This window comes from Epinephelus fuscoguttatus, linkage group LG10 (genome assembly GCF_011397635.1).
Source record: "Epinephelus fuscoguttatus linkage group LG10, E.fuscoguttatus.final_Chr_v1".
Lineage (NCBI taxonomy): Eukaryota > Metazoa > Chordata > Actinopteri > Perciformes > Serranidae > Epinephelus > Epinephelus fuscoguttatus.
This window is the reverse complement of record NC_064761.1, coordinates 26805373-26825665: the sequence shown is the minus strand read 5'-3', so window position 1 is coordinate 26825665 and position 20293 is coordinate 26805373. Positions and strand designations below refer to the sequence as shown.

Below are 20293 nucleotides of genomic sequence, written 5' to 3'. Positions count from 1 at the left end.
CAACTTTCATGCAAAGTCTCGATGAAAGGAGGAAATGGTTTCGGGATGTTTATGAGATGAATTTGCAGGCAGGTGGGAGCTGAGGTCATGGAGTGTGTTTTCTCTGCTGCTCTGCAGCATCTGTTACAGCAGCTCTCTCACTGACTCACTAACACAGTCTGTCTAGTGGCAGCTTCAGGGCCGCAGCAGGTCACCAGCTTCTTCACTCGCTCTCATGGTAATGAGGGTTTCTCAGATGCTGTGTGTGCCCGTCCTCGTTTGTCTCGGTTGATGATCTCCATCTGTTAGTTCACACAAGTTATGAGGGCAACAATAAATCCAGAGGACAGTCTTAGAGAATTGTGATGGGATGTTTACACCACATGAACATTAGTATACATTCAGTACTTAAACACACTGGTACAGTGGTGAAGGGCGTATTCAAATTCCTACTTATGTAAAAGTACATAAGAATTGTCAGCAAAATGTACTTTAAAAGTTGCCAGTAGTTCTGCACAATACTGGTTCCTGTGGCCAATGTTGTAGTACTCAGGATTTATACTTGTGAGGCAGACCCTATGCTGAAGCCTATGCACGTGGCCTACACCGTTGTGAGCATCTATAGGCTACATGTGTAGTGGTGGGTCTGAGTCACTCTGCAGTTGTACACCTCCAAAACGCTAGTCGGCAACGAGGTTTCTGCGGAGTGTTGTGAAGTTGAGTTGAACACACCCAAAACACACGTTAAACATGGCTTAATAGAGACTATTTCAAACACAAGTATACAAATCGGCTTCACTATAACTCGTAGCATTCACAGACAAAACACAGGGGCCTTTTATTGTGGCCAGCCTAAGGCACACCTGTGCAATATTCATGCTGTCTAATCAGCATCTTGATATGCCACACCTGTGAGGTGGGATGGATTATCTCGGTAAAGGAGAAGTGCTCACTAACACAGATTTAGACAGATTTGTGAACAATATTTGAGGGAAAGGGTCTTTTGTGTGTATAGAAAATGTTTTAGATCTTTGAGTTCAGCTCATGAAAAATGGGAGCAAAAACAAAAGTGTTGCATTTAGATTTTTGTTCAGTGTAGAAGAGATGTATAAAAAAGAATCATCATTTGTTTCTGTGGGTGGTTTTTTTTTAATAGATAAAACATGAATCTAAAAAGTAACCAGTAACTGATATATATATATATATATATATATATATATATATCTGTTAAAACTACTTCAGTAGCCTTTTGTAACAGCACTTCTTGATTTTTCACAACTGTATTGATAAAGGATACAGAGGTCAAAAAGTATTAAAGATTTGAAAAATCTTGCCTCTTATGTCCACATCACTTGTTTTAAACCTGTTTCATAACCCCAGATTTCACTCATCCTCTTACCCAAACTTGGCCTCTCTGAGGCCGACACCATCTTTGGTCAGAGAGCCGTCGAGGTGATCCACTGATGTGAATTTGAGTGTGACAGAGGGTCAGGGCAGAGCCTCCTCCACCGCCACTCCAGGTGCTGTTTGCTCAGGGCAGGCCGACGTGCTAAGCCTGCAGGGCGTGCAGGATGGGCAGAGCTGCCGGTCGCCCATGCCTGCCCCCGCTGGAGATGGCGAGGAGGAGAGAAATTCCACAGATCCGCAGACGGCCAGGAAAACCTGACTGCAAACTGCTGGCATCAGCAGCACTGCGGCTATAAGCCATTCTTATCACGGGCTGAAGGTCTGTGAGGTTGTGCCCAGAGGCCTGACTGTCTGAGACTCCTGGTCAACAAGTGTCAGAGCCAACAGGCGAGACTGCAGTGACACTGGAGGGAAGTCAGTTTGTTCCTCGGACAGACACAAACTGCAAAACTGTCAACACTGACCCCATTAACCTTCATGCTTTTGATATTTCCTTTCTTTTTGCTCCAAATCTAAGTTTAACTTTCTAATCTCAGAGGTTTATTTTTTGCATTAAATCATCTGAAATTATCCTTTGAGTCAAACATTTGTTATCCTGGTGACAAGGATTAAAAATTTGTGGGTTTGAACAAAGCTTGTTCACATAGTATGAGTTCATTGTGACAGACCCGCTGAAGAGTCTGTGGAAAAGGTGTGGACTTTGATCCCAAATTTGATGACTTTAAACTCGACTTGATAAAATCAAAAAACACTTGCAACTCGACTTGAACTTCAACACCAACAACTCATGACTTCATGCTGACATAAAACTTTGACTTGAAAACTCTTAACGCTTCCCCCAGGCACAAACATTTAAAAGTATGTTCCACCATTTTGGTTCATTTTAGTCTAATGTACTTGTACTAATCTTTCTCCTATTGTTAGTCCATTAGGCACTCATTTTTGCCTTTGCTCCTTGAGAACACCTCTGTCTTGTATATTTTGCCAGATATTCAATACTCTGTTGTTATAAAACTGGACCCAGTGAGTGACCCTGACCCAGGGAATCCACTGGTTGTTCTGGTTGGTACCGGTTGTGAACGTTAAACTGTGGTTACTGTACTTAGTGTAACTGTAATTTGAAGCATTCCTGGCACAAGAGTTTCCTTTGGGATAAGTAATGGAATTTAATTTAATTTTATTTTAATATATTTTATTTTATTTTATTCAAAAAGTGTGCCACAAATCTATTTATTTCCCTACTTTTTTTTTTTTACTTTTATCTTTTTATCTCATTTAGACACAGAACATAAAACATGCAACAATCTACAAAATCACTTTAAAAGAAGAATACTATTACAGGAAATGTCTTACAAATTTGGGAAGAGAAAGTTACAGACATTTTCCAAAATGAGATACGTTGAATACAACAAGACAGGACAGAAACACAAAATTAATTTTGTTGTGGTGCTGGTTAATAGTGCTTTATGTTATGAAAGTGAAATATCAGCACTAATTTTTAAGATTAAGTCCAGTGGCACTTGTTTTAACAAATCAATACATAATTTTAAAAGCATTCATGATTTTTGTTTAGTTACACATCATTACCATGTTGATAAAATGACATTACACATAGTGAAGACTGCATTGTGACTGGTTTAGGACTCAAAACTTAACTTGGGACTTGACTTTACTTGTGACTTGCAGAACAATGACTCCCAACTCTGGTTTGTGGGATTGAGGAAATAAATCTCTCTTAACTCTGACAGCGTGATAATCAACCCCATGATGCCAGTGTTTGTATAAATAAACATCCTTCAGAATTCATTTAACACATTTAGACAAGTGTGAAGTCACACGTCAGCTCCATGAGAGGATAAATAATGATATATAACAAGTATCCAACTATGAATCATACAATGATTTGAAGTAACACTGGTATCAACAGAGCTGAGTCAGCTCAGTAACAGCTGTTCAGAACTACTGAAGTGCTAAATGAAGTATAAATCTGCACATAAACAACCACTGACACATTGAAGTGTTGATTTGAACGCCTCCTGCTGTGTGTGTAAAGTCTGCAGTGTGAGCTTCCATCGTTAGTGAGATAACTTGACGCCAACTTGTGTTTCTCTGTCTGGATATGTGGTCTGTATGTTTACCTTTGTAGGGGATTGTTTGTTTATAGCAAAGACTAGAAGCTGTTTGTTTTGAATATTTTTGCTCTCCTCCTGGTGTTACGCAGCTGAGTGTCTGACATCCTGAAAGAAGGAAACAATGTTTACCTGGGCAGGACGAGGACTCCCTGAGTCTGACCATTTACACATCATTACAGATTTAACAGCTTTTGAAATAGAAGAATGTGCCTAATGACCCCTGTACTTTTCCTCCCCGGAGCTGCTGTGTAAATATCCAAACACTCAACAGGCTGTCTGAGTGAGTGCATGCTGTTATTAATCCTGTTATTGTATTATTTTTGGGCTGAGAAGTGGGATTGGGCAGGGAGGCGGTCCGGATGAGGCTGCAAACAGAGGAGGAGGGTGAGGAGAAGGGTGAGGAGAAGGGTGAAGAGGGCGGACAGGCTATTCAGCTGAAACCCTCCGCTTATTTTAGGTCTGAATGTGCCTCTAAATGCTGCTATTGTTTTACGGGTTTTACACACGAGTGTCAGACAACGTTAAGATGTCTCCTCTCATACCAAACATCTGTTCATCTGTCATGAGGGCAACGTTTTAGGGCTCCAGAGACATATAAAAACACACATACACATGCATGCAGACATGTAGGAGCAGACATGAGACTGTCTCTGTCTCCTGTAACACAAAATGCTCTACTGTGAAAAAGACAGGAATGTGCATGTACAGTATTTGGCACAGAGAACATGGGAAAATGTGTTTTAGCAGGCTTGCTGTCTAGTGTTTGCAGAAATATTTCCTTGGCAGACCTGAATTTAAGTGGCAAATAATCACAGTGTCTTATCCTTTTAAAGTCTATCACAGTGTTATTTCACAGATCAGATGATGCAAAGCCTTGAACTTTAATAGTGCTCATTTAAAGTGTAGTTTAAATGCTTCAAAGGAATTGCCAAAGATATTTTCCTCTCAGTTGTTGAGGCATTTCTTTATGTTTTTTTCCAACTTGTCTTTGACATGTTGAGTCAACACAGCAGCAGGAGCCACTTTCAGTTAAATCCAATGAAATCGTTTTGCCGATTATAGTTTGGAATTAATATGTGTGCAATAAAACATCAAATCTTACTGTGCATACATAACCTATGCTACTAAATGTCCAATGACATCTACATAATGTTCTTATACTGTTCATTGTTAGTCACCAATCCACGCAATCTTAATTCCAATGTTCTTTGTAGTGCACTCTTCCACTATTCATACAGTACAGTGCAAACCAGGCCTCAAACCTACAATTTTAATAAACAATATTACCTGTAAAAAAACATAATGGACTTTTGCTATCCAGCTGTTTTTATGCACATTTATATTTATTTTTCCATACAAACCCACTTTTAAGTAATAGCTAAATGTTTGTCTGCATGTTTTATTTAGTGTTATGTGTCAACATGCTTGGCAAATGAAGTTGATTGCACTTCTGGTGCTGAGTCCAAATGTGCCTTGATAGGAAAAACAAAACTTCTCTTATATTCTGCACCACATCATCCATTCCTATCACAGCATCTTATACCCCATAGGCAGCCTAGAATAATAACAGTCTAACAGCTGTGACTATAAATTGATAAAAAAAAAAAGCTTATTTAATCCTCAAAACCAGTTAATAGATTTAAACTGCAATACTTTGTGGAAGACCCAGACATAAAGGACAGTATGTAGATCTTTTGGGGGGCGGCTCCATTTATCTGTTTCCATGTAAACCACATGTCGCAGTAAAGAATGATTGAAATAAGCTGACATGAGACTTTGTTATGAGACAAGAAACGTCAATGACATGTTCATGCAACACCTGAATTCATGAAAGAGAGATGTGTACTCTATTTCGGTGAAGATTCTCAGTCATCCAGGTCATGGTCATCATAAGTGCTATATCGTAGGCAACTGGACTTGCCTACGGTGTGTACTCCACCCTCTCCCCTTTACACCTGTGTATGACATCCTGGGCTGCAGCCAGGCAGTAAAAAGAGACATACACATAACTAAACAGAGGTGTGTTTGTATGTGAGAGAGAGTTTTCCATCTTGTACAAAGCAACAGTTTGATAGCATTATATTGTTGGTGTAATTATTTTACACTTAATACAGACTTTGCCACCTAACTAGCCTGTTTTTTTGTATTCTTGTAATTATTTTTAATGGTTTGTTAAGCATTTTTCTTTTTTTTACCTTTTCGTGCATAATTTTTTGTATGTTTCTATATTCTAAATATTCATACACACTACAGTTACTTGTAGTAGCCTTTTGTTATTATCTATAAAGGGACAATGTTGTGATGATCCCTCCTAGAGACCTCTAGGGATATTCAATTCACAATAATATGCAGAAGATGTCATTTTTTACTTATGAATTTTCCCCCTGTATTCCCTATACAGGATTCTTTTTTTTTGGACAACAACTTAAGTTTGTGCAATGTGACTTAATTTGACTAAACAATCTCAGATCAAGATCCACTTACTAGCTTTGCTCTGAAGGATTTCACCTTCACATGTCATTGCCGTATTTTCATGATGTATTGGGACCTACATGAAATTCTCTTTCAGTCATTTTCACCATGAATTAATGTGTACAGTAGCAGAGCCATAATTAAAATATATGAAGATGCATTTGTATGATAGAATATAATCTAACTCTGTGGTGTATTTTATATTCCCTATTACTGTTTGTCTTTTTTTGATAAACATCTGAGATTAGGCATGATATCTACTTCACATAAGTCTAGATGCTGTGCGTCATTAAAAATTAATGTTGTATGAACGAGGGTGACATCGTGTGGCCATGAATGGTAACGTTACAATGAATTCTGAACTCATACTTTAATTCGTCAGTATTAAGAGAAGTTAATCTATAAACTATATCAATAAAGACTGTTTTTTTATTACCATTAAGTGAAGGGAGTCGTCTTTTTTATGTTTGTCATGTTTTACTTATTTTACCATATTTTGTTTCCTTGGTTTGGTGTGTGACGCCTGGTGTGACGTCGTCCACAGTCGACGGGATACTTGGTAACCCGGGGAGCCACTCACAGCGACACACCGCTACACATCTAAAGGAGGAGGAAGAGATGGCCACCCAAAATAACTTCTGCGCTGTCAATCTGGCGTTTCTGCTCGTGTTCGCGTTGACTGCTTCGTTAGTCCCGGTCGATGCTTCTCCTGATCGGACCAAGACGGTGGAGTTCAACGTTAAACCGGGAGGAGTGGTGCATACTTTCACCGAGGCGATTGTAAGTGACTGAATAAAGTAACGTTACTGTCTTTATTTCACACAGCTAGCTAACGTTTTTAAACTGCAACCAGACACCAAGTTGCAGTGAGGCTAAATATGAACGTGCAAGTTTAACTCTGTTTGAATGTAAGCTAGTTCACCCTGTAGTTTATCGTAATTTGCTCCGTTTTAATCGCTCATTAAGTATTTGACAGATTAATAACAGAATTAAATCTATCACGAATTATATTGTGTGTGTAGTATGTGTTTATCTCATTATAGTGTGTCACATTTGCTATATTTGCTATTTAAAATGACATACACGGAAAAACTACAGTCGCGGCGTGATGACGACACAGCCTGTGAGAGGCTGACACGTCGCTGCCTCAGTGACACAATGGCTCCTTTGATTGGTTGACAGGTTTGATGAATGTGCAGTGCTTCTTTTGTGTGTAGTTTGAAAGTGAAGTTTTAATACAATATCCGGACATAAAGACTGCAACTAATTACTTTTATTTTATTGTCAAATATTATTTTTATGTATGAATTAGTTGCTTCGTAATTTGCTGTTAAAACAGGCTAAAAATAAGAACAAATGTCCATCACTATAGGCATTTTTTCACAGCAGACACTGACCTGATAAAGCAGGAAAAGCAGGTTTTACTGCAGTTTTCCCCAATTGTTTAAACATATTTCCTGAAACTACAGCTCAGTACTAAAAATGCAAAACTGGAAAGAGTTAACCATTTTGTCACAACTCCACAAATCTCTTGCAAAATGAAACATTGCACCTAAAACCACGTTCTCTCCTCCGATAAACTGATTGTTTCCACCAAAATGCTACACATAACTGTCATATGAATAACACAGCATCAATTAAACACGGGTGTAATAAATTTAAAACACTACCATTAATTAACGTTTGTATGTTTTGGCTTCATGAGGCCACACTACATATCCAAATCCATAAAGCTGTGTAGAAATTGTCTCCCTTTTCTCCTTTTTTCCTCACTTATATACGGTATGATGACTGTAGCCATGTTTCAACACCAGTATGAATATATCAAATATATACTGCATTGACACAGTTATTGCAGCAGCGTATTGTAAAAGCACATTTGTTAATCAAATGAGCTCCAACTGGGCAAAACTGACAAGCCAGCATCCCAGACTCACATTATAAAAGTTTTTTGTTGTCATTGTCATTAACACACAGGTCCGAAAGACACACACATGCACAAACAGGACCTATTCATGGACAAAGTGGAGAGATGTCAGAGTGAGGGGGCTGCCTTGGTCAGGCGCCCCAAGCGGTTGGGGGGTTCGGTGCCTTGCTCAAGTGAACTGGCACCTCTCCAGCTACCAGTCCATGCTCCATATTTGGTCTGGACGGGGACTTGAACAGGCGACCCTCCGATCCCAACCCAAGTCCCTATGGACTGAGCTACTGCCGCCCCCATTAACCATTATCATAAAATTTTCCTCTAAAAAGTACATTATGCAATATAGATATTCACTGCAGTGCACCGGACACTCAGGTCCCTTGTCATCAGAGTGTTGCAGGAGAGGAAAGCCACCGGAAGCATCAGTGAGGCTGCAGAAAAAGCCTCAAGGTGGCTGTGGATCAAGAGGGTAGATCCATGGTGTAGCGCACTGTTTGGAAACAAGCCGGGGACTGATCACCCCCGGCTGGGTCACCCAGATGAGGATGATCTAAGAGCCAAAACACCCAATGACCCTGGGTTCATCACTGATGATGTATCCGAGCCACACTGTCTAGGTGTTTCAAATAACTAACTAACTAACTAACTAACTAACTAACAGTATGGTAAATGTCTGCAAAATCACATGTAGTTACAGTTTTGTAAAAGTCATCACTTTGGACAACAGAAATCGTTTCATCATGATGTGATATCTCTGCCCTAACTTAAATATTCACTCCTCACACACAATATCAGGTGTAACATTTTCCTGTAGAGCATGTCAAAGCGTTTGCTGTGAGAAACGTCTTTACCTGAGGAGAGAATTGATGTCTCCAAAACACTGTTATCACAGTAGCAGCCAGAACAGACCTTTGAATTCATAATGACATGAAACATAGACAAGAAAGCTAATCTTTGCCTTTGTGAGGCTGCGGGGATGAAAGCTTTTGTGTGTGTGCTTGATAAAAACTGATGCACACACTCCTGTTTCTGAAATGCACATTTGACAGAGATAATCAGTAGTTTATAGATTGATGGAAGGTGTAAATTAATAGCATGTAAAGCTCAGTAATAAAAATAATATGCAGGTTTAATGATGCACCATGTTTCGCTCTCTTAATTTCAGAGGGAGTATGAATGCTCATTCACTTATGCTTCACAAGGGGGAACCAACGAGGTGAGTGTGTGTCTCTTACTGTCAGTCTCAAGCATCAGTTTACTGATTTGGTTACAGCAGTTGTATGCATAAATATTCCTCTGCAACAGCAATGGCTGATGAGTGTGGGTCTGAGTGACGACGACAGGCTGTTTTCCTGCTCTGTGTGGAGGTGAGACACACACACACACACACACACACACACTCACACACACACACACACATACACACTGAGGCGAGACACTTCCTCAGCTCAGTGACCCTGATGTTCTGTGTGTCCTCAGTGAAATTTTGTCTCGTCTGTGTCTCTCCTCTGAGTCACTCTTTGACTGTAGTTAATCGTGACAGCCCCAGTAGAGCACAGAGACAATACAACAAAGTTTCTAACCTTGCGCTTGAAATGTATTCACGTCCTGCACTGACTTAATAAGCGAATGAATTTATGCAAATGACTTAATGTTGGTAACAAATATTTCCCTTTTATCCCCGCCAGGCCTCAGGGGAAGTCCTACCTGTTTTTCACTCAGTTCAAAGCTGAACTAAAGAGAACCAAAATTGAATATGCCAACGCATATGTAAGTATAAAACACAAGTCCCGTAGCTGTGAGACGGAAATGTGGTCTGTCCTGTACATGAACTTGTTTTTAATGTTGTCAACTGGTCCTCAGCAGGGATAGCCAGCTTTCCATTCAGCAACTGAATACTTTTCAATTTCTGGTAACCACATACAACATGGCTCCTTTATCAGTCGGTTACATCTTTATATTTGTGTGACACTGGGCCTCATGCAGCAACACTCTCTTAAATTTATCTTAGCTTAAGAGAAAAAATAAGAGAAGTTAACTCCAGATGCACCAAACATTCTTAACCATCCAAATCTGCTCTTACCCATGTGTGCTAAATGATGAATCCCATTTGATTATAAGTAACCTTTAAGCATAGGTGAAGTGCCCTAAACACTATATAAGGGCAGGTTTAGTGTTGTGTGCAAATACTCCAACACATGCCCAAGAACTCACGAGATGCCACCAAAATGTCTGTAAGAAGAGGAACTCATGCAGTAGTAAAGTCAGCATACTGTTAATAAACTTAAACAAAGTAAACATGATTTTCCTGATCATCAGTGCTGGTGTTATGGGAAACATTTGTGAAGCTGTAAATGACATGTCAGTAGCAGCTGTGGTGGAGGAAGTAGTCAGATCCTTTACTGAAATAAAACTACTAATACCACACTGTACAAATACTCTGTTACTAGTAAAAGTCCTGCAATAAAATGTTACTTAATTGAAAGTATGTAAGGACAGTCAGAAAAATCTATATGTTTTTTAGTATTAAAAATCAAATTACTCAATGCAGAAAATTTAAATCAATTTAACAAATCAAAATATTTAAAATAATCAAAAGAAAAAGCAGCAGATTTCACATTTGAGAGGCTGGAACCATGAAATGTGTTTGTATGAAAAATGACGAACGATTATCAAAATGGTTGCGAATTAATTTTGTAATGGGTCCACTGATCATTTCAGCTGCACTTGTATATTTTCAGATGGTCTGTAACTAGTAATTGAAGTTATCAAATATTCAAGTATTTCCATTTGCAGTGTCGTGGAGTAGAAGTAGAAAGTCGCATTAGATAAAAATACTCAAGTAAAAGTACGTCAGGTTTGCACTAAGTGTAGTACTTTGAGTAAGTTTAACACTCGACCACCGGTCGGGACGCACAGTGAACTGAAATTTCAGTAATTTGGATCAGTCAACAACGTATAGTGGTATTTCTTAAACCCACAAATTTTATAATCCAGTCATTTTAATTACTCTAAAACAGTGGTTCCCAACTGGTCCAGTCATAGGTTCCAGAATTGTCCTTAGTCATTAGTTCAAGGTCCACACACTTTTCAGTGAATACTCGTGTTTTGCCATGTTACTGAGCTAGTTTGTTGTCTCTGTGAAGTAGCTGTTTGTTAGTCACGTACTCTAGAGCGGGAAACAGCACGTCAAAATAAAAGCTCTGTGCCAGAAATTTGCTGTACTTAAAAATAAAATGTGTTTTGTACAAACTTGACACATTTGCGTGTCGCTTGCTGTCCATTCAGAACGGACCCCGCGACCCACTTTCGGACCACGACCCACCAGTTTGGAACCACTGCTCTAAAACATATAATAATGTATTGTAAGGTTTGTAACATCCTTACATGTCTGAGATAAAAGAACAACTAAAGTCATTTGATTGTGTTTTTTATGTTCCTCGAATTTAAAACTTGTGTTTCTTGGCATTAGACAAACAATGTTTGAACTGTGGATCACAATTTTCTCTTACCCAAGAGAAGAGCGAGAATAAAAAAACATTGGTGACCCCAGAAATCAGTGGGTACTAACAAAATAAGAACAAACTATGGATACAAACAGATGTATTTATATATTGTCAGTTTGTTGTGCATTCTCCCTGCCTCTTTTCTAACTAAAGGAAGTCAAAGGTGTGCTGACTTTGATTTAATACCCCAGTTTTAGTGTAGGTCCTTGTTATGAAACACCAAGGTAACCCACAGCCAATGTATTTTATCTTAAAAAATGATTAACACGTCCCTTGTCCTCAGTGTTGTAATTTGTCAGAAGCCAAATTGCAGCACATCCTGCAGAACGTAGTTACCATGCTGCAGGTGCAACACCTCCTTGGTTTTAGCTCCTCGGCTTTTCCCCCGCTGAGTGATAAGTTGTGAAGCTTATGTTGGGCAGTGAGACGCTCCCAGGACTTTACTGCCTAACAAAGACAAAGTGGAGTAAAAAAAGTTTTCCCTCGATGTTACTGCACACTTTTAATACACCTTGTCAGTGTTGAGATTAAAGCTTCTCTCTCCTTCGCCCCCAAAACATTTTTAGAGCGTTGAATTTACAGTGTCTGCACAAATGTCAAAAAATCAAGGCAAAACACAGCTGATGAACATTTTTGCGAAGCCTGCAGATAATAAACCATCCACCTTTGCACCAGCAACACAGCAGTGTATTAGTCAGGCTCAGGGAGGATATTAAGGCAGGATTTTTCTGTCTTGCAGTTTTTTAACTTTGCTTTTCTGACCACAAAGCCGGTAGCTGTCAACATCTACACTTTGATCAAGCCCTCTGTGAAAAGATCAGCGTCACATGTAATGACACAATCTGTTGTGTTGCCACAGCGGCCCTCTCTCCAGGATATGGATTTGTATAAAGTACGAAATGCATGTAACATCTCTGTATAAATGGGGTTAGGATACGTCTCAATATTCATGATATGTGAAAAGGGTTATGGGAAATGGTAAAAGGACTTGTACTTGTATAGCGCCTTTCTAGTCTTCTGACTACTCAAAGCCTTTCACACACACAAAAGTGCCACCTGCTACTCAGTTTAAACACACTCACACACTGATGAAACAGCCGTCGAGAGCAATTTGGGGTTCAGTATCTTGCCCAAGGATACTTCTACATGCAGACTGGAGGAGCCAGGGATCAACTTGTCGATCTCCAGATTAGTGGACGATCCGCTCTACCTCCTGAGCCACAGCCGCCCCATAATTAGATGTCTTTAGTTGTCACACATGGGGCAATGTGATCTGTAGTGGTGGGGGTGAGGCGAGGACATGCTATGATTGAAGGCTCCTGCTGCTGCTATTAGCTACATGAACTCGAAGCCGCAGCTATGAGCTTTTAGTTCTGGTTGGCAGAGGGTTAAACTATTTGCAACATTTTCTCTCCATCTCTTAAAAGCTTTTCCGATATTGGCACATGTTTTACTTTGTTTATTGTCAGACTATGTTTTTGAGAAGTCTGTCTTCCTTTTTTTTTTGGTTGCTTTGCAGTGTAGCCAGTTGTTGCCAGTGCAGGAAAAGTAACTTCCTGTGCAGGATTCTTTGCCATTGAATCAGACTTTCACCCGACAGGACGTGCACATGCACCTGCATTTGTAGAACAGCCAATAGGAATGCCCTCTCTCTGAAATGACCTGTGATTGGCCAAGGTCTCCGGTCACTAGTTAGATTTTCGAAAGCCTGAAAACAGAGCTGAGAAGATGTGCAGAAGTGTAGTGTTTGGTTAGACCACTTGATTAACAATATGCTGACAGTTCCAAGCTTAAATAAAGTGCCTCAGGCATGATGTTTTTCTGTAGGCTGACGCTGAAGTGAGCGTCGCACTGGTTCCCCCGTCAAAAAGCCAGTGGGATTTTTCAATTGGATTTTGGGTCATTGCTGAAAATAAGCTCTTGTGGCAAACAAATGTTCACCATTTTCATGATTATTGAAGCCTAAATGCAATCACCAGAGATAAAAAGCTAACGTTAAGTTATAAACTAACTACACTATGGTCACATGACCCAACGTCGCCAACATAACCAGACTGTAGAGGCATATTCGGCGTGATGACGTCCTGTAGTCTCATTCAACCTCTTGTTAGCAACTGCATTTTTGAAGCTACATAGAAGCTTCAAAGTTCCCGAGGGACGTATTTTACGTGGTAGAACAAAATGTTTCAGTCTCTTAAGCTCGTGTTAACCACAGACCTTATTTCAGTCATGTAACCATAAACCCATTCAAACAACCTATGGACTTTGAGACGAGGGAACCGTGAGTAGTAAAATGCTAACTCATTTTGAGGTTTTAAGACTCCTTACTGGGGCACAAATAGCCCAAAGTGGCAAAAATGTTGCCAAGGTTGGGGTCTTAAAATTGCATTGGTTAGAAAAAGTGTTGACAGTATGCCATTCTGGTGCTTTAAATCGTCAATGGAACGCTATGGACAACTCATTTTACTGCACCACAATCAACCAGAGGTGCTGTTTCCATAAACGACTATTACCAAACTCATAACCTATGAAGTGGCTGCTTCAGGATCTTTAAGTTTTTTCCCCAGGGTGATTAAACTGAGGTTTTCTCCAGACCTTCATTAGATACAAAGGTCGGGCTACCCAAGATTAAATGTCACCTAACATCATCTGAGAGCCACGACATCGCTGAATGTACCCAGCCACACAGTCCTAAAACACACTATCACTTGCACTTTGGACCTGATTCTTGCTTTACTGCACATCCCCTCCACTAATGCTTATGTATCCATGGAAACCCATCATTTGCTCCACAAGTCGCTGTACATTTTTAGATCCATTGTCCTCTAATGATGGTTGTAGCTACATCCCAGCTAGCACTGACTTTGACAAACCAACACAGGCGGAGACGGTCAAAGTAACAGAAAAGCTTTATTTCTCCTGGAAGTCAAACTCGTCGACGTGTCTGCACACATAATGTTTCATGGAAGGTTAATGTCTGGACTCTTCCTGAGCTCAGTCACTTAGCGGAGGTCTGCCGTGTCTGATGTGGCCGTCTGCGAAGTGAAGCACACACCTTGACACGCCTCCTTCCCCCAGCAAGGGCAGTCCTGACACTCTGTCATTAGTGAGAGCACATGTTTCCTCCTCCTGCTCTGGCTCCGTGCCCTGCAAGCAGAAGAGACACACACACAGAAAATAACTTCAGCTAAATGATGAGATGAAAATAACCTCACATACACAAACAAACACACCTGCCACCCCCGCACACAATCTCCTTGACCTTGTCGCCACATCCTCCTACTCTCCCGGCCCGTCTGTTGCAAAAAAATTGTCTCCTGTGCCGCCTCTCATCCTGTTTTTGTTTATTTCCTTCCTTTTCCCCTTCTTTCTTTTCTTCCTCCTTCTCTTTATCCCTGCTGCTCTTTGCTGTATCCAGTCTCAGACAGCGGGCGCAGGACAGAGTGACGTGCCTTTGAAGCCGGAGGAATTTATCGTAGGAGACTCAACAGGTGAGAAATTGATTGTATTTCCAAGTGTTCAATCAACTCCCTCTGCACGTCACGTCAATCTCTCGCTCCCTACCTCCTCTCCATCACGTTGCGAGTTCCCTGCTGATTTCCCTCTGAAGCATATGCTCCAGCTGTGAGTGGGTTGCCATTTGTCTCTGTAGCATTATTTGTTGTTATTCATTTTCCTCACAAATCCCCACTGTGGCTCCAGTTCCGGACTGTGATTAGCAGGATTTGACAAGTCACACAGCAATTTACTGTAACAGCAGATTAGACGCAACAGTACAGAGGCTTATAGACTCAATTTCCAGCAACTATCACAGACTTTAGGATAATCCCATCCCTGTGAGACCTCTGGGAAACACTTCCAGTCATGATTCATAGGGATAAAGTCCTTAACAGTAGTATAGCAGGTAAATCACTGTTTTAGATGTAAAACAAATTTGTGAGTGAGTTACAGGCCAGTTCATTGATAGAAATGTTCACAGTGAGCCGGCTTAAGATTCTCCACAAGGGGGAACCATTCACCAGACCAGTTTTTATATGCCAACCTGCACCACCTACAGGAGAGAAAAGTCACTGCAGTTTAGACCTGCAGATATCCAGAGATGTCGACACCTACAGGCAAAATTGTGTTCGCAGTTTTATCATTTGTGCCACCTGCAGGCAATGAGATTGTTTCAGCTGCTGATGTGCTTTGTCTTTGAAGTTTTACTACGTATAAATTATAAGGATGGATTACTGTACTGTATCACCGTCGTCTGCGATAGATATGTAAATACAAATACAATTCAGCTTGTGGCAGTCAAATGCAAATTATCTGGGAAACAGAATGAACATCAAATCTTGGAACCCATCGGCTATCGGTCTGACAACAATATAGTCTCTGCGGGCAAAAGACTATTTTGGGGGGTTCTGGAGTACCGAGTGGATATCCAGATAATGGATATCTGATATGAGCTGGTCATGGTTTCCAGTCCGATTAGTAACTTGTGATGCTAGAATGAAGTTGATAGTGCACTACTCTCCATAAACAGATAACTGCATATAAATGCGGCATTCCCCCATGTCCCTGAAACTCTTAGAAGTTTCCAAATTTGAGGGAAAAACTCAAGGCATTGAAAGTTTTGGAAAATAGATAGGGCTGTCCCGTGAAAGTCAAAGATTTGCATCATCAGTTGGAGACACCTCAGTCGACTCAAGTCAAGCAGTTGTTTTGATTGGATTTTGTTAGTCAGTGTACTTCTGGGTACATTTCAGTCCCCAGACTGAGCTGCAGAGTGAGTGCTTCTCGCTTTCATGCTGCTCTCCAGTACAGGCAGCTGCAGACCCAGACCCAAGGTGAGTCTGATAGAGATAGAGGCAGCTGCCTGAGATAATGCTACCGTGGTGAATTTACAGCTCGCAGCAGCTAAATAGGAGACAGTCTTTGGCTTTTTGTTGATATCTAGTGTCAGAAAATAATATTGTTGCACATTTCCTTTGTTAGCATTAGCATCATTAGCACGCAGCAGCTCAGTGGGATAACTTTGCTTGTTCACGATATTTGCTGTCGCCCTGAACGTCCCACTTGACTCCGTTCAAACTCTCTTCAAACTTTTTATGGAAAAAATGCAACAATGAGTTGAATCTTTGTATTGAAAGACCACATCCAATTGGTTTGACATAATTCTGTGTCAGGCACAGCTCTAAAAATATATGTAGATAGACATGGGCCATTAAAAGTGCTTGAATTTATTTAATTTGTGCATGCACAAAAATTGAAGTTCTTTTGATTTTGTGCACCATCACTGTAACACAGCACAGTTGGGAAGTGTTCACACATTCAAGCCTCACTCTCTTGTTGTCTGTGATCTTCTGTGAAGCCTGCTAAATCTCATTATAAATATTCTCAGTGTTAGAACAGTAATTAACTTTGATCCGCGTCTTAAACTATGCCATGCTGGGTCCTTGAGTTTGAGGGAGTTGGGTTTGGAAATTCCTTGAAAAGTCCTTCAATTTGATGTTTAAGAACGTGCAGGAACTCGGTAAATACAAAAAGGCAAATATGAAGCTTATTCAGGTTCTGAGATTGCATTTCTGCCAGTGTGTTTGCCTCTTTTGCTTTCCTCATGGACTGTTCACAAGCATGCAACCAAAACCCACTAAAACGTGACTGGCCAATGCTATTCCACCCACAAACAGAGTACAAACAAAAACCAGAACACTTTTGATACCAAAGTCTTGTCCTTTGTCTGACAGATTTTGCTAACATATGCAGATATCTGTTTATAGAGACTAACAGAGATCAGACAGATGAGTGCTGTTATTAACCCCTCCAGAGCTCACTATTAAAACCAACTAATAAACAACAGATTTATTTGAGTCATTAAAGCAACACTTTAATGTTCAAATATTCAACACTAAAAACACAATAAAATCAACCTCAAGTGCAATGCAAAGTTTCCTTTAATGCTTCCTTTGACCCTCTCCACACCACACCTGTTTCTTTAGAGTCGACAATGAACCATGAATCACCCCTTTCCTTCAGAGTAATCTGGAGGACAGCAAATCCACTGTGAGCAGGATGAACTCCAAGGTCTTCCTTATTCAGCAGAAAATATGCTCTAGTGAACAAAACTATTACATTTTTTAGGTTTTATATGTGAAATATAAAAGCACAAGCAGCAGCTACAGGACGAGGGAGAAATGAAATTGCAGTTGTAACACTCGTTGCCCACAGGTGGCTCTACTGTCTGAATCGCAGCAGCTATTACTGTCCTTACCTGTAGATGGTGCACATCTGCATCTGCAGATCTAATTTGCTGCTGCTGTCATTAACTTTCCATGCCAACAGGCAGTGCAGGTCGAACTGGACCTGCAGGTCTCAAACTGCTGCCTTTGTTGTTAGATGATGCTGGCTGGTTTCAGGGGCTTTGCGTCAATGATACCGTGTCCTTGTTGCTATTTTAATATTGTTTGTGACGGTAATTTGCTCTGTCCTCTCTGACCTCCAGTGACCCACAGAGATGGAAAGTTCAGCGCTCAACTCTCCAAACTGACCGCCATTGGACGGACACAACATGACGAGCTGTAATTGGTCAGAAGTGTGACTTGGCTCTGGTCATGTTCTGAGCTCTGAGACCGGCCTCTGTGTTTCAGCTCGGTCGTCAATGAAGGATGGATTAGTGGGAGTCAAAATTAAAATAGGATGATACTGATATTGTCGGTACATTAATTACCTGGTGTGTTTATACAGCGGATTTGAAATGCTGCTCAAGACAACAACAAAAAAAAATACAGCGAGTGTTTATATTTTTTACTACATAATGTCCCAGTTAAAAATCTGCCATAAGATAAAGTGCTTCCATAGTTGTTTCTTAGAGTCTAAGGCTGAGAGATCTGCTGAGAGCAAATCTGTCCTGATCCACTGGGGACGTATGTGAATGTATAGAGGATTGGTGTCTGGGGGCTTGTTGAGTATAGATAACACATTTAGAGTAGGGAGGGATTTATCCATCTCGTGTAATCCTGAGAGGAAAGTGAATAATCTCCAATAGCGTCATCGCGCGCACACATAAACAATTACATTTTCCTCAGTCCTGTTCTGTTCTGGGCTGAGCTCCTCGCTCTCTGTCTGCTGGTATTCATCTGTTCTAGATAACTGTAAGCACTCATTTTATCCCCTAAATCACCCATTGGTACCTCTTGTGATCTTTTTTTTTTGTTTTGTTGTGTTTCTGTTTTTGGCCAGAAGGGATATTTGTAATAGAGCAGATAGCAGCTTTGTAAGAGAAAGATATGCATTTTGGGATAAATCTCAAACAGTGTCCTTGTTAATTCATTGTGGAGAAAATGTGATATAGGTATAAATGATTATTATCTTATTTGAAATTACCTTTATCGTGGTCATTTTAATTAGACACCTGCAGCAGAATGATATTTCAGTGAGTTCACTGTTACACTGTTTCAGGTTTAACCCAAAAAACCTCAAATGTAAGTTGTGCACAGACATTTGGATCATAGTATATATGGCAAAGAGCTGCTCTCACATATTCCTGAGCCCCTCCTGAACCTTCTGCTTTCATCCTCCAGTGGCACGTGTGTGGATCAGCCAGAGCATTGTGCAGGTTTCAGAAGTACATGCTCCTTTATATAGCAAGAAGGACCCCCTTTATCTCCCCTACACTGATCCGATCTTAGATCCACACAAGTGTCCATGAGATGAATTCAGGAGGGGATTGATTTCAGATTCAAGGACTGTGCTGATTTGGTTCTGTGGTTGGATTACTCACTGAGATCCATACTTTGTTTGGATCCTCTCATCTGTCCGGAGGTGATCCTCTGGAGTGGAGGAAACAGCTGGGGGGGGACGTTTGTGTGTCCCTTTGTCACCGTCGAGGCTCCCTCTGGGGTCACAACAGGAAGTAACCAGATGCTAAAAGAAAAGCAGCACACACGATGTTACTTATTTTGTACTTGTTTTCTTTTTTTCTACTTCTTGATTGTTCTGATTCATGATGAAATGTGATGGATGTTTGAATAAAGACATGTTGTCACTGCTCTGGAGATAATTCAGTGTTTTTTGTCTTGTTATGTCAGTCATGATCTGATTGAACCTCCCACAGCCTCGTTAAAGGGTAAACATGAAAAGAGAGGAGAAATTTGAGTGCCAGTGTAGAGGCATTAAATATTCTGAGCGCTGTCAGAGCCAGGCCACCGTGAACATGGCGGAGAGCGTTTTTATGCCCCTGTCGTATCCGTCTGAAATAACGGTAATTTTAGTACCAACACTAATGTATTCCTAATTTGAACTCGGTTTGTGTGCCGCAGCAAACAGCCAGGTTTCCAGCATACAAATGAGACTTTATACAAAACTTTATATTAAAATAAGCAATAAGAAAAAATGTATTCTGTAAGCGTACTCAATTAACATATATTGTCCTCGGATAAATGTTTCCACGAGATAAAGAGCTTCCATTGTTTCTTCTTAATTTCTGGGGAGAACGGCTTTGCAGGGAGGATCTAGTAAATCCAGAGGCACATATGGGAAAGTATAGAGCGTTGATCTTTGTGGGCTTATAGAGATACAGAGTCAGGAGGGATTTATTCATTTTATGTTAAGCCAAGAGAAAATCAGTCATCTTGATTGTAGTCAAATTGGCATCAGTGAGTTTGAATCCTGTGATACCAGAATTTATACCGCAGCCAGTGCTTCAATGTAAAATCTAACCATGACTGTAGCTATAAAACATCTGAATTTCACGCAGAGAGAATCTATTGTGCCGTAGCATTTTGACAATAAACTCCCACAGAGTCTCCCACTTGTAATTAAAGCATCTTATAGCAAAGACGTGACCATTGCAGACTCTGATCTCTGGTTTTGTGGCCCCCGTGGATAAA

General features: G+C 40.4%; 1 protein-coding gene across 1 annotated transcript; it reads left to right on the top strand.

The window, feature by feature from the left end:
- Positions 1-6529: 6529 nt before the first annotated feature.
- Positions 6530-19464, top strand: mydgf (myeloid-derived growth factor). Its single transcript, XM_049588332.1, has 6 exons — positions 6530-6770; positions 9080-9130; positions 9220-9281; positions 9603-9684; positions 14839-14911; positions 17908-19464. Exons 1-6 carry the CDS (start codon positions 6609-6611, stop codon positions 17985-17987), a joined length of 510 nt encoding a protein of 169 aa, XP_049444289.1. The 5' UTR covers positions 6530-6608; the 3' UTR covers positions 17988-19464.
- The last annotated feature ends 829 nt before the right edge of the window (positions 19465-20293 follow it).

Coding starts and splice junctions, on each gene's coding strand:
- mydgf (XM_049588332.1), top strand. CDS start 6,609: ATGGCCACCCAAAATAACTTCTGCGCTGTCAATCTGGCGTTTCTGCTC. Junction 9,131..9,219: donor CACAAGGGGGAACCAACGAG/GTGAGTGTGTGT, acceptor CCTCTGCAACAG/CAATGGCTGATGAGTGTGGG. Junction 9,685..14,838: donor TTGAATATGCCAACGCATAT/GTAAGTATAAAA, acceptor TGCTGTATCCAG/TCTCAGACAGCGGGCGCAGG.